At 42.4% G+C, this 15,183-nt stretch overlaps 1 protein-coding gene across 21 annotated transcripts in view; it reads left to right on the top strand.

Moving 5' to 3' along the window:
* The window catches only part of Rbms3 (RNA binding motif single stranded interacting protein 3), a 775,988-nt gene that overhangs the window by 412,159 nt on the left and 348,646 nt on the right, over positions 1 to 15,183 (top strand). For all 21 annotated transcript variants that reach the window (XM_040740056.1, XM_040740054.1, XM_040740066.1 and 18 more), the window contains one exon: positions 8,843 to 8,934. In XM_040740056.1, the coding sequence (XP_040595990.1) occupies positions 8,843 to 8,934 (92 nt within the window). The remainder of the gene's footprint in view (positions 1 to 8,842; positions 8,935 to 15,183) is intronic.

Genomic DNA, 15,183 nt, shown 5'->3' with positions numbered 1-15,183 from the left:
ACATTCACACTATGCTGGGCTTTATTTGGAGGGCTGGAGATTTGAACTCTGGTCCTCTTACCCGCTGAAGAGGTCTCCCCAGTTCCTATCTGCCATTTTGTATGTTCTTGAATTTGCAAAATACAATGACCTCTACCACATTTAAAGTTACCAACCTTACAAATGGGACAAGAAGGGACACGTTTGAGCTGTCTTTACTTTTCTTACAGTACCTAATCCATTCCTCCCCCACTTTGAAGTAGAAGCTTAATACATTTAATGGTAGGAATCTCATTATGTTTCCAAAGTGTCTCCAAAGTTGGGGAGTCCACTTCTATAGGTAATATCTTATGGTGTGATTTCTGGAAAAATGGTATGATGTTCAGGAACTTCATTGAAACAGCCTACCTACCCCTGATATGTTCATCTGTTTTCCCATTTGCTAGGTGGCTGGTGGTATAGCCCTTTGTATGGGCAGTAAATAGGCTCTTTGTTTAGCATGTGATAGTGTGTGAGCCTATGTTCTAATCTAAGGGTATTTCTATGTATAAGCAATCTAGGATTATAATGGTAGAAACAATTTTAGGAGAATTTTTGTTCTACCAAATCAGAGTTGTCTGTCTCCATACCTGAGCAGGCTTAGGATTTGGGCTTTGTTTTTTCACATCTCCAAGACAGAGACTGTACTGCTGTCTTACTTCCTCTCATATATTTGGGATTCCTCTTGATGAATGCTCATAGAAAACCCTTACAGTGGGTGCTGAAGAAAGGATGAAGGCTTCTGCAGAGTTTAAGCTAAAGTAGGGATGGACATTGTCTTAAGTCTCTATTGCTGTGATAAACACCATGGCCGAGCAGACTTTATGGAAGAATGGGTTTGTTTAGCCTTATAGCACACAGTCCATCACAGAGGGAAGTCAGGGCAGGAACTCAAAGCAGGGACTGAAGCAGAGGCAACAAAGGAGTGCTGCTTATCGTTTTGTTCCCCACGACTTGCTCATTTACCTGCTTTCTTATACAAGCTAGGGCCATCTGCTCCGGGGGTGACACCACCCACAATTATCTGGCTTCACCCACATCAGTCATTAATCAAGAAAGTGAGTCACAGACTTGCCCACAAGGCAATCTAATATTTGCAATTCCACTATTGATGCCCTACTCCCAGTTGACCTTGGATTGTGTCAGATTGACAACATCCACCCCGGACAGATGTACTAATTAATGTTCTACTCCATAGCCTCTGGTCCCATAATGCTGAAACTTAGGACCTCCAGTACCGGGCACTCTTCCATGGCCATCCCTTGCTTGAAGGATGCAAGAGAAGGCCAGTGGAGATAAAGAGGGATCGAGGGATCCAGATACCTTCACCTTCAGACTTCCAGGGCATCTGCATTCTTTTCTCTTCCATCCTCATCCCCACAGCCCAGCCACCAGCACAGCACGTTACAAACCTTCAATGAAAAGAGAGAAAAAAAATAAGGAATCACAGTTGTTTTTAATGAGATATAATTTTGTTAGCATGTGTTAACTATACTCAGCAATGGGTTTTGCTGTGACATAATGTATTGTGACCAAATTTATCCCCTCTGTGACCCCCTGTTTTCTCCCCCACACTGGCACTGATCCCCTTCATTTCTTAGCTAGTCTCTCTTCTGCCTCACCTCTCCTCTCTCTACCTGCCCCTCCTCACCTGTCTTCCTCTCTCTCTCTTTCCCCTCCCCCTCTCCCACTCTCTCCTCCTGCCTCCTCCTCTGCTCCTGCAGCCATCAAATGATTTTAGATCCCCAAACAAGAGTGAGGCCTTCTGGATCCTTCCCCAGTAGGTGCCAGAGGAAGGGGAACTCTCAAGGCTCCCATCTGTTACATCTGGGCAGGACTTGAATTTCAGCCGAAGTGTTCCCTTGTTTTGTCTAGAAATCACATTTGACTCACAGCTGGCTCTGCCTCTGGGTTCTGAAAGGTTTCCTTCTATAACAATCACTCTGAGGCAAAGAACTATGAAAATGCAGTTTACTCTTAAACTCTGAGACCAAATGCCCTGGATGACTGTGGATGCTACCACAAACCTTCAGTGGGAGTTCTCCAGTTGTACCCCTCACTCTGCCCTCTCAATCCCAATATTGGAAAATAAATGTGTAATTTTAATTGCCAGTTAAAGGAGCCAGCAGCAACACAAAAACCTAAAATCAACTGTTGAATGTGACCTTAATGAAACTCCAAATCCATCTTTGCACAGTGTTTTTTGAAGGATAAAGGTCTCTGGAAAATATCTCCTATGACTGCAGAAAAAGGACCAGAGAAAAGCCCCTGTGGTGATTCTGGAGAGTTAAGCCGTAATTAATATAGATTATTTTTCCAGAAGGTCATTGCTCTGGTAGTGGCATGCAATAACAAAACTTTAAATAAGCGCAGAAGGTATAAGGCATTTCAGGGAAGCATTGATTAAGCCCATCGGTGGAAGAGTGCTGTCTCGGAGTGACCTAATTATCCCACAGTTCGTTTTCTCCCATCGCTCCACTTCCGGCTAATTGCTGAGCTGCTGGCCTTGTCTCCCTGACCAGGAGGAAAACAAGCTCTGGGTGTGGGGAAAATAGCAGCGACATTGGGATTTAATTTGCTTGGACCTGTCTCCAAGTGTGATGACATAGTTGAGGGAGGCATGGTGTACAGTCACTGGCAGAGTTAGAGCTGGCTAGCCTTCCCTGGGGCTCTGTCGGGTAGAAAGCACTGTAGCTGGGCTGGATGACTCCGCCTCCCTTCCCCTGCCAGATGTGGAGACAGACTTAATTATTTATCAGGAAGGAAAGCAAATTGAAACCAAATTAAAGTGATTTTTATCCCTTACTAAACGCATCATGGTGTTTTACAGCCAGCCATGTATTTCATGTTGTTTTCTTCTAACTGTGATGCAGCTCTTACCCTCATAAACCCCAGACGTGCCATGCTTATTTACAGAATGGAAATACCTTGCAAGGTTTCTTGAGACACTCTGACCTCCCGACTCTCACGTAAGCAAGTAGAAGTCTGCGGGAACATCCCACAACTTAGATGTGTGCCTCCCTCTATTCTGTCTGTATGTGGAATCTTTGCTCCTTTGTTGGCGTGGAGCCATCCCTACAGGTGTGGGGTCAACTCCTTTCCCCCAGAATCCAGCTGTAAATTCCCTGAGAGAAAGCTCGGGGCTCCTGGTGCCCTTGTGGAAATTGCTTAAGTATGTGTAGGAGTCCAGTCTGGAAGAGTCATCTCTTGATTTTCTCATATACTGTGTGGCATGCAGCGTTGGACACGAAGGGAAGAAACATGAAGAAGAAGCTGTAATGCAGGGCTGCCATGCCATCTAGGCACAGCTGGCAGCACTACTATTGTCTGGTGTTTGGTGTTTTTTTCGTTTTTGTAATCAAAATTTAATTGAACATTTTCATCTGTTAATTAATAAGCACAGCAGTCCTTCCTATAAGCTTGTATACTTTAAACATACTTTCCTGTGTATCTGCACAAGGATCTACTGAACACAGACTTATATAAAATTCAATAATTAGGGGTGTACAATGAAATGACAGCAGGTGACAAATACCTCCCGTAAGTTCATGTTTGCCCACATGATGAGTGGTGCTGCCTGGAAGGCTGTGAAACTTGCTGGAGGAAGGAAGTCACTGGGGGTGGCCTTGGGTTTTATGAACCAGTCCACTTCCTGTCTGCTCTCTGCCCGACTGCAGATGCCCCACAAGCAGTTTTCTCATGTTCTGTCACTATGCATTTCAGGCCGTGGCGGGATGTGTCTTCTCCAACTGAAAGCCAGGATAGGCCATTCCCTGAGTTGCCATTAGCAGATACTTGGCGATAGCACTGAGAGATGTAACTAACACAACAAGAGTGCTCATTCTTCTTCCTCCCAACAAGCAGGTGACAGGCCAGCATGGAAAGAAATTTTGTGAATTGATGTCTTGTCCTCATGAAGCTTGGCTCTCTTCTCAGCTTGATCTTCCCTGGTCCATATTCAAAACTGGAAAGTGTGACGTGTTATTGCAGGTGGCCGGTCAATACTTCTGAATCACTGAAATGAGTTTCAGCGGTCACTACCTTGACTTCATACAGGAATAAGAACACACACACACACACGCAAACCATCCTATCATAAAGTAAATGAAAACTCGTTGAGGGATGGAGAGAGATCTCGGTCAGCAAATCATTTACAAGTGCCATCACAGAGACCTAGCTTCAGTCCCTACCACCCATGTGTAATATTTGGCATAATGATAGAATTTTTAATCACAGCACTAGGGTGGTGGAGAGAGACAGATCCCCAGGGAACGCTGGCTACCCAGTCTCACCAACTCAGTAAGTTTCATGTGCATTAGATACCATTTCTCAATAAACAAGGTAGGTTGGTCCCACCTTGATGGTTAAGGTTGAGGAATAACACCTAAGGTAGAGCATTGGACTCTACATACATGTACTTGTGAATACATATGTGTAGACATACAACCCCCATTTACTTTATATCTTCTATTATCTAATTTTTTCTCTCCCCATTACCCAAGCTAACTCCTTTCACAATGGTTTGATACCACCTCTTTCCCTCTTCCTCTACTAACTCTTCCTCTTCTCTGACAATCTTCAGTCTTTATCCATCTACAGTCATCCGTGTTCTTAAGGGCCCTGGGCATTTTCACACTTCCTCCATGCTTGTGTGTTCTCCCACATTTGGCATGGCTAGTTCTCCCCTCTTAGGGCCCTTCTTGCCTTCCTATACAATGACATGCTCCTGTTTGTGTTCGTCATCCTCAGTCTTCTCTGCCAACTCGCCCGTGAGGCCAAGGCTGAAGTTGTTCAAGTCGAAATATAAACCTTTTCCCAGTTCTCACTATGAATTTTTTTCTCTTTCCATGTGTGTCACTAGCAATTTTAAGCTTTTGCCCACATAGTCTGTATTTCTGATTTTATCCTTTTTACTGGGTGCCAGCCTGATCCGTCTCTGTGTCAGTTTTGTTTCCTGTTATTGTGCTAAAATACCTTGACAGAGCCAACTTAGGAGAGAAGCAGCTTCCCTTCATAGCAGGGAGGTAGCAGCACAAACACGATGTGGCCAATGATGCTGTAGCCATGATCTAGAACAGACAACAACAGCAAAAAAAAATTCATGTCTATGCCCAGCTCCTCCTTTTCACTCTTACATACTTCATGAACCCCTGTGTAGGGAATGGTGCTGCCCACAGTGGGGTGATTCTTCCCAGATCAGTTAATACAACAGAGGCAATCGCCGATCAGACATTCCTTCAGGGAATTTAATCTAGACAGCTTCTCACTGGGAATCTCTTCCATGTGTCTCTAGGTGGTGTCAAGGGAATATTCAAAATCAGTTGCCATACTATCACATTGCAGCATGAGTTTCCTGCAGAGGTTCTCACGGGTGTTTTGACTGAACGTGTCTTCAGCCTTCCCTCACTCCCGTGAATCCTCCTCCAGTCTTCAGGTCACTAAACCACAGTTCACCCACCCAGTGGCTTATGGCAATGGAACAAAATTCAGCCAAGCGATAATTCTTGTCATCTCTTCCTTCTGCTATCGCCAGCCCAGCCGATCACTCGTCAAGTCTGGTTGACGCTCCCTATAAAATAGAACTCACTTCCTCCGTCTTCCCCAGTTGGTTTCTTGAGCAACTTCTGTTCTTTTGGCTTGCTGTGATAGCCCCTGAGTCACCTCCACTGTTGCTGCCAGACTCTTTCTTCACCATCCAGTTCTCCAGCTAGAGAGAGAACTTCTCAACGATTTCTCTCGGTACGGAACAATCAGCACTCACACCCTGCTCTCCTTGATTTCAAGGAAGGCATGACATTAAGATCTACGGATTCCTTGGTATGGCCATTCCATCATGTCTCTCTCCAACTAATAAGCTGCTTGCAAGTGGGAACTGAGGCTGCTACTTTACACACATTACATATTGTGCTGGGTCCAGTGCCCAATGAAGAAAGCATGTGCCTCTAAATGAATGCAAGCAAGCTCTGACTCTGTCCACACCCCCATAGAGAGCTGTGGTGCAGGCCCAGGCCCTCCAGGAAGCAGCCTGCAAGAGTATGAGCTAGAGAGAGCCTTTCATGGGATTGTGTTAACTCACCCTCTAATTCCAAATCCAAAAACTTTCAGGTCCTCTCTGAGGGGTGTCAGGGATGCAGGCTCCAGAATGGAGCTAGAACCAGTTCTCTGTATGGCACTGGATAACTCCTATGCAGACTTGGGCTTGAACTGTGGCTCTGCTGTCTAACAACTTCTGCTTTTTTTTTTTTTGGCCAGTTGTGAGTTCACCCACATGTGCCTCTGGTTCCTCGCATATGGACCCAGAGCCAGTATTATATGACACCATGATGTTTTCATTAAATAAGAGCACCTTAATCCTCCAGAACACCTCCTGACCTGTGGGCAATGATGCCTAAGTCTTAGAGTCTTCATACATTTGCCTACAACTCTGGTTCTTGGCTTTTCTTACCCCTGTTCTTTTCTTTCCCATCTTATCACATGAAGAGAAGAATTACCATCACTTACAGAACACACTTCCTTGTGTGTGAGAAAGCACAGACTTGACAGCCCTGCTTTGTGGGGCTTTGTGGAGTGTTTTTTCTGGTATACTGCTGTGTAGCAAGTTTGCTTCGGGTTAACACACTGGGAGGGAGAAAGGGAAGACGGAATTTGATGGGGAGAAAATTAGAAAGTTAATTAAAAGAAACAACTTGGTAATTAAATTCCCAAACACTCTTATTTGGAGGTTGTGGTGGGAGTGGATTATAGCACACAAATGGTGTGTTTGCCTCAGTGGCAGGCCTGGAAGCCCTGAATGAGACAAGCTTCAAAATATAAGACAGATGCTTGCATTCAAGGATGAAAAGATGGATTGATACATCCATAGGCTTTTCAGGAGTACAGTACAAACATATTTATAATACACATATACTTATATGTATTCATGTATATGTGTACATGTGTCATATATGTAACACATTACAGAATATGTACTATGTATATCTTATATAATATTTATTATATGTATATGGATGCGTGTTAGTATCTTTTTCTGTTGTTATTCCTTGATCAAAACAACAACTGACAGGAAAAATAACTTATTTTGGCCTATAAGTGCCAAAGGAGTAGAGTCTATCATGAGGAAGATGTGACAGCAGGCATGGAGAGCATGGTGGCAGGAGCAGGAAGCTGACTGATCACATGATGTCTTCATACAGGAAGCTGAGATTGGAGAGCAAACAGGGAGGGCCAGTCTACAAGACCCCAAACTCTTCCCCCTGGTGATGTACTTCCTCCAGTAAAGCTCTACCTCCTAATGTTTCGGCAACTTTCTCAAACAGCACCACCTGCTGGTGGTCAAGTGTTCAAACACATGAGCCCATGGAGGACATTCACATTCAACCCACAATACATGTACTACAGTTGCTGTTTTATTATTTTTTGAGACATAATAGCTAGCTCTAAACTCAATATATAGCTCTAAACTCAATATATAGCTAAAACTTACCTTAAACTCCTGATTCTACTGCCTCCACCTACGTAATGCTAGAATAACAGGTATGCACCCAACACACTCCACTGAGTATTCATATTTTAAAATATTCTTGGCAGCTGACTTTGGTGTTGTGTGACTTTCTGGACTAATGATGATATGACAGCGTTTTTCTCCTTTGTCCTGTCTCATCAACTGTTCACGTTGCTTGTTTGTGTGTTTCCCTGAACTTTTATATGTGCTCACATAGCCATACAAATAGAACAGTATATTTGCAACATCTACCCCCCCAAAATAAGAAAGATGACCATCTAGTATTTGGTTTTAGAAGCTTGAGTATTTATTCATCAAGTTATTCTTTTTCAAAATATTAAAAATCGATGATTTGGGCTTCTATGGAGGGAAACAAGATCCTATAATTTAGAATTATGGACTGAGTGGTTGGGTAGAAGTAGGTTCAAACCCCTACTCTAACCCACAACCTTTGTTTGCTTGTGCAACCAAGATCTGTCTATTGACTGCTTACTGCAAGGCAAGCAAGCACTATTGCAGCCTCCGACAGGAACTTCAGCGGCCCAGTGTCTTTACATGTTGCTGTGATGCTTTACCCTGGGAAAAACAATGTGAGCATGGGAAGGTTCTTTCTGGCTAACGGTTTTAGCACAGTCCTAAGGGAGGGCTAGGGGAATCACAGTGGGGGGAGCATGAAGCAGCAGGTCACGCCGCATGCACAGCCAAGAAACAGAAAGAATGAATTCTTCAAGTGCTCATCTGGTTTTCTGCAGTTTGTAGGACCCAGGCTACCCTCCCAGGGAATGTGCTCACCCACAACTCAGAGGGGGCCTTCCCATAGTATCCTAAAGAAGACAGCCCCCCACAGACCTGCCCAGAGGTCTGTCTCCCAGGTGATTCTGGCTCTATACAGTTGATAGTTAATGTTGACCATCACACTTACCAGTTCTCCTGACTTTCATGACTCTCGGTTTTCAGAGGTCTGGAAAATGGATTTCAGCCTCACACACTTAAGGATTTCAAGGGTTTTATCGTCCCCCGCGCTCCTTGCAGCCAAGGTGTAGCAGGAGGAGCACAGTGAAGGGAGGCTTTACCTTAACTGCCAGGTCGGTGTGAAGTGGGCTTCCCCTAGCGCACCACTCTAAAAAGTACTCTAGAAAGTGAGTTAACCTCCTCATACCTAGAGTCACTAAGATGCAGCACAGATATGAGAGACTTTGAGTCCAGCCAGGTTTTTATTGGAAGAAATGAATTCGTAGCTGACAGCAAGCCTGTGTTCATCGGTATGACAGAGGTGCATCTGCCTACCTGTGATAACTAATGCCAGGTTTTGTGTGTTTGCAGGTTATGGTTTTGTAGATTTTGATAGTCCTGCAGCTGCACAGAAAGCAGTGGCGTCCCTGAAGGCAAATGGTGTACAAGCACAGATGGCCAAGGTAAGCCTGCTCAGACCAGAGGGTCTGCGCACACGTCCACCTTTGTGTGTGTGTGTGTGTGTGTGTGTGTCTGTGTGTGTGTGTGTGTGTGTGTGTGTGAGCAAATATAGTCCTTACAGTTATCAGAGCCCAGATTATGGTTTGCATCCTTTCTGTACTCAGTTGTTAGGGAAAAGAACCATGCAACAGACTTGTTGTTTTCTCTCTGACTTGGTCCAGAGTTATTCATGAGCTCTTTGGTTGTGGAGACCCCAGTGATTAAAGGATGCAGGTAGATGGCTCTGTTTTGCCTGAAAAGGGAGATGTGCATGGAGGAGGGTCTAGAACTTTCCCTAGTCGGCAGTGCTGGAGTCACTATACATGTATGTGTGTACTGGTGTCTCGAATTTTCCCTTGTCAGCAGCGTTCTGGGGTGGTACAGAAAGTTATCAATGACTTAATGTGTGCCAAATTTCACTTATTGGTTCCATGTTTGGGAGGTTTCTAAGGTGATGGCTTTTTCCCTAATCTGTGCAGAAAAATGGCTTTTTGCTAATGCCCTTGTATGTATCGTTAGAATTTACATTGGCCCATATACCCAGACTTTACCTGAAGAACACTTTTCTTGATGTTCATCATTTACACTATTTACCCATTGCTGCATAGTATGCATTGTCTGGGACCTTGGATGTGAACCTATGATGAATTTTTACATTAATGTGAAAATTGTTCATCGTCATTTTGTGCCATGATTTCTGTAGTGTTATAATAATATGCCTATGTGGTAAGATAATATGGACCTTGGAAACAATGTACATCAATGTCATTGTCTTCATTTTAATTTGGGATTCTAATGAGAAACCATCATAATGATATAAGCAAGGTGTGGTGGTGCATGACTTTAATCCCAGCACTCTAGGAGGAGTGTCAGTTTGATCTCTATGAATTCAGGACAGCCTGGTCTATATAATGAAGTTCAAGGTCAGCCAGGAATACCAAAAACTAAAAAGAAGAAAGAGAAAAAGTAAGAGTAAACACCAAAAATATTGCTGATGACATTTGGATGTTTGGTAAATGTTGATGCTCAAATAGCAGCCCCTTTGAGTCATCATAAATAATGTAAGTTGAAAATAGTCTGTCTGTTGATAGTTCTGAACTTACTATCCTAAGATCTTCACACAATTGGATGCCACAGGTAACAGACCTTGAAATACTGGGCGTCTGTCCCGTGTTTGTTTTTCTAGTTTCCGGGCCCTGTTCCCATAGAAGCAAGTGATGTCATGATGAAGTCATCTGATGCCCTAGCCATTTGGCTTTTGTTATGATTGTCTACATCCTCTGATAGGACCTTCCAGCATCAGCCTCTGATTTCTAGAGGATCAGTATTTGTGTCCTAGCATCTAGGCATGCATTCTGACCAGTGTGTGTAGATCACATCTGCTAACTGTCTGTTGCCAGCCAGCTTCCTCTTAGGTGGTGGGCTCATTGTCTTTCTTGTTATTTGAGGTGATATAAATTACAATTCTTCCAACTGTGTATTATGTTCTTTGTCAAGACTAAGCCTGGAAGCTTTAGATTTGGTCAGAAATTGAGATTGATGAAATTAATACTTTTAATTAATCAGGAAATTACATGCATGTCCTGGTTTAAAGGTTATTTGGCAAGAGTCAATGCAACTGAAGTAGCAATTTCCTGTACCCAAAAAACCAAGTGACAGAGTGTGGCTGTTGGCAAGAAATCATTATGCTAATGCTTGGGGAACTGAAGAGATGGGCCGGTGTTTAAGAGTGCTTACTGTTTTTACAGAGGGCCAGAACTAACCAGCACACAGTCTCAAGTAACTCCAGCTTTGGGGATCCAATCTTCTCTTCTGGCCTATATGGGAACTACATCAAGTGTGCACATGCACAGAGGTATACACACATAAATTTTAAAAGGAAAAAAGTCTTTAAAACCTAAAGCATATTCTGGGGAAGGGTTCCATGGTTTAAAGTACTGGTAGCTCCTATAGAGGACCCACTTTTGGTTCCCAGAATTCGCACTAGTTTTTCACAACTAACTTCCTGTAACTCCAGCTCCAAGGGATCTAGTGCCAACGTCTGTTCAACAAGAGCACTGAGTTCAAGTGCACTCACACACACACATACACATAAACATACACAAACACATACACGCTCACATATATACTCACACATATACACACTTATACACTCTCATGAACACATGTATATTCACACACATATACAATCACAGGTACGGACACATATACAGTCACAGGCACATACATGCATGCACACACACAGAGAGTTTTTAAAAAAGAAACAAATAAAATGAGGACCATGAGAAGTATCTGAGGAGATAAAGGCACCTGATGTGAAGATGAAGACCTTAGTCTGATCCCCAGGCTCTATATGGTAGAAGGAGAGAATAGACTTGCCGGAATCCTCTGACCTCCATATGTGTATGCACTGTGTGCATGCATGTGTGCGTGTGTGTGTGTGTGTAGCACACATATGTAAATAAATAAGTGAAATAATACATCTTTAAAAGAAAATGCTTGTTGCAACATAGTTAGCACATTCTAATTATAAACTTTGGAAATTTTCGAAGTTATCATATAGGGGTGGTTTATAAACAGTGAACTCAGTTACTTCTAAATTCTCAAGACATGTAAAGATACAGACAAACAGATGATAGATTGACAATAAATGATAGATAAATGAGAGACATAATAGAAAGATAGGCAAATAGATGATAGATGATGATGAAGATAGATAGATAGATAGATAGGTAGGTAGATAGATCATCCACTGAGTTAAGCTTTTGTATAGCAAAAGGGCAAAGAAAATTGGCATTGACTTTAATATTTTCAACATGCTTGTATATAAGTAACCCCTCTCTGCACTTAAAGACCTTCAAAAAGGTTTATTCACTCTAGCCTCCATTTTGACCTTCGTCACATATCTAAGGTGCAAAACCTGGAGTGCCTGGCTGGCTTGTGGGGAATCACTCTGCTGCAGACTTTCTGAAGGATTTTACAGTTCCAGTTGTTCTGTCTGTGAAGTAAATCCTCATGAAGTTTGAGGCCAAAGCCTGCTTTAGATTCCCATCTGCCCACTGGAAAACTTGCAGCAATAAATGACTCTGTAATTTAACTACCCAGAAGAAAATAAATAGCCCCCGCTTGACAATGAAATGGAACAAGCTTGGCCACCTGTATTAGCAGATTTCTCACTGAGCTATTGGATTTCACGGCACTTTTTCCTTTGTCCCGGCGATAACTGTTATTTATTATGATGTAAACCTGCAGTCTGCAGGGTGTGTGTTACTTGCAGTATATATTTTACCATTTAAGTATGCACCAAATCGCCTCCTGCATCCTTTTTCTTATCACTACCCCACGCTGTTGGTTGTGGTGTGACATTTTAAAATCCCCAGGATTTTAAGGTAAAAATGCCTCCTGGGGTTGGAGAGATGACTCATCAGTCAAGAGTGCATGCTGCTTTTGCAGAGGGCCTGAGTTCAATTCCCAATACCTGCTTACAGTTGCTCTGACACAAATCCCAGAGGCTCTGACACTGTATTTTGGACACCACTGATACCTGCATTGACATTCACATTTCCCCATTCAGACCCTCACAGAGACAGACAGACAGACACACTTGTATAAATAATAGTAAGTATTAAAAAATAAAAATGCCACCTGTAATTAAGTTCCCGATAGCAACCTGGCACCATTTGAAACTGTGTGAGTTGCTTTCTTGAGCAAACATGTTCCAACTGATGCTTCAACTACAAAGAACTGAATGTGGAGTTAGCCAGGAAGTAGTGATTGATCAGTGTACTAGCCACTTTTCTGTTGCTGTGATGAAATATCATGCACAAGAGAAACTTCTGGAAAAGTTTTATTTTGGGCCCCAGTTCTAGAGGAATGGGTCCATTAGGATGGGAGAGGCATGGCAACAATAGGCAGATATGGTGTCAGGAGCAGGAAGCTGAAATATTAACTCTTCAGTAGCAAACATGAAATATATATATACATATATATATATACATACATATATATACATATATATATATATATATATATATGAAAGAAACCAGAGGCTATGAACTCTCAACGCACACCACGGTGGTTTACTTCCTCCAGCAAGGCTGTACCACCTCCCTAAACAGCATCTTCCCCTCCCTCCCCAAACATCACACCACCTCCCTAGACAGCACCATTCCCTCCTTCCCCAAACAGCACCATCCCCCTCCCCAAACAGCACCACCAACTGTAAACCAAATGTTTAGATGCTGAGCCTGGGGGGAACATAGCTCTTTCAGACCATGACAATCTACAGTAACCATTCCCACAAATTAACATTTTCTTTCACAAGCAAAATTTGTGATTCTTTGGTGAAAACAAATTGAAAGAGTTTTACCAGTGCATGCTGGTGAAGAACATAGGTTTGAAAAATGCATTTGGCTTTGATTTCTGGTTGTGGCACCACTTAGTTTTGGGAACTTTATGTGTTATTAAAATGTCTCTAATTCTCCTTAGGAATAACACGGTGTTCAGGCTGTAGGGTTGCTTTGAGACTTTCAAAAATCCACAAAGAATTTAGCATACTGTTTCCACAGTAAGAATCAAGTACCTGTGCATGGATTAGTAAATATTGTGCATTGGGTTCAAAAGGTGCTGTGGAACCTTTGAATCCTAACATATCCTCAGGTCTATTATTATCACATGGATTAGTAAATGTGCATTGGTTTCAGATGGGCTGGGGAACCTGTGAATCCTAACATATCCTCAGGTCTATTATCACATGGACTAGTAAATGTGCATTGGGTTCAGATAGGCTGGGGAACCTGTGAATCCTAATGTATCTTCAGGTCTTCTATTATCACAAAATAGTCTATGGGAAAATATCTGTAGAAGTTGGAGTCTGTAGACGTTTTGTTTTTGCTGTGGACCGGACAGTATGTTGGTTACAATAAAATAAGGCTGTAACAAGCAGTAATTCATTAGGGAGATGGACAAGGTTCCATTTGGAGAAAGGCCTTCATGGGGAGTGGTGAATCTTTAATCTTAAGAACTCAGTGAGATTTCTGTCCATGTATATATTACTGGGGATTGAATAGTTTCATGGTTGTCTATTGATAGTGGTAATCTGAATGGTTACTAAGTGAATGTCAGATGACCAATACACATCTGTTGTGACAAGTAATTACTGAGGGGACCATGTGGGCAGTGGAAGGCAACAATCTGAAAAAAATTACTTGAATTTTGGCAACCAAATTACCTCAATTTCTTCAACTGTTATGGTTTTACCCAAATGGAGGAGCTTTACAAATGGTGTGACCATGGCTAATGGTAAACTCTTATCTGGTGTTTACAACATTTATCCTATTTGCCTTATTGCAAAAGTTGTGGTGCAAGAATTTTAGCTATTACAAATCTTGACAGCCATGAGGTATATCTAAGAAAGTTATTGGCTGAGGAACATGGGTCTACAAACACCTGGCAAGAAGAAATTGAAGAATCTCCAACTAGGGAGTTGAGATTGCTCAACAGTTTAGAGCACTGGCTGCTCTTGGAGAGGATATGGGTTCAATTTCCAAAAGCCACATAGTGACTCAGCCCTCTGTAACTCTTGTTTTAGGGGATCAGGAACCCTCTTCTGACCTCCATGAACTGCACATATATGGTGCACAAACATACATGCAGGCAAAAGTCATACACATAAAAATAAAATAAATGTATCTTTTTAATTAAAGGAAAAAGAATCCCAGCTAACTCTAGCTTAGTATATAGGTGTTTATTTGACTGATACACGTGAAAGTTTCTGGATAATTCAAGGACATTAAAATGGGTATTTAACAGTAAGGACCGAATAGACAAATGGTCTAAGCCACACGTGTCTTAATGTCATCAAACTGTCTTAGGCAGAAAGGGATTCTTGCTTTGACAGATACTTCAGTTCTTGATTATGTAGATATACACGTAAATTCCGACACCTAAAGGGACTGGCCTGGTATTGTCTTCCAGGACCTGTGTGCGAGTCTGCCATTTTGTTCCATCCATCCATGCAAGGACCCACTTAGATACTCTGCAATACTGCTGTGGAACACACTTAGGATCTTATTTTCATTTTTTAAATTATTTTATTCCCTACCATCTCCAGGATGCACTTTTAAACTGGCACTTAAACTACTCAAGGATGCCATGAGACTCCATCTCTGCTGAGCAACAGGTTGAAATCCCAGTCACTATAACACTCCTCT

This window comes from Mesocricetus auratus, unplaced genomic scaffold (genome assembly GCF_017639785.1).
Source record: "Mesocricetus auratus isolate SY011 unplaced genomic scaffold, BCM_Maur_2.0 Super-Scaffold_100691, whole genome shotgun sequence".
Taxonomy (NCBI): domain Eukaryota; kingdom Metazoa; phylum Chordata; class Mammalia; order Rodentia; family Cricetidae; genus Mesocricetus; species Mesocricetus auratus.
The sequence above is the reverse complement of the archived record's forward strand: the minus strand, read 5'-3'. Positions and strand labels throughout refer to the sequence as shown.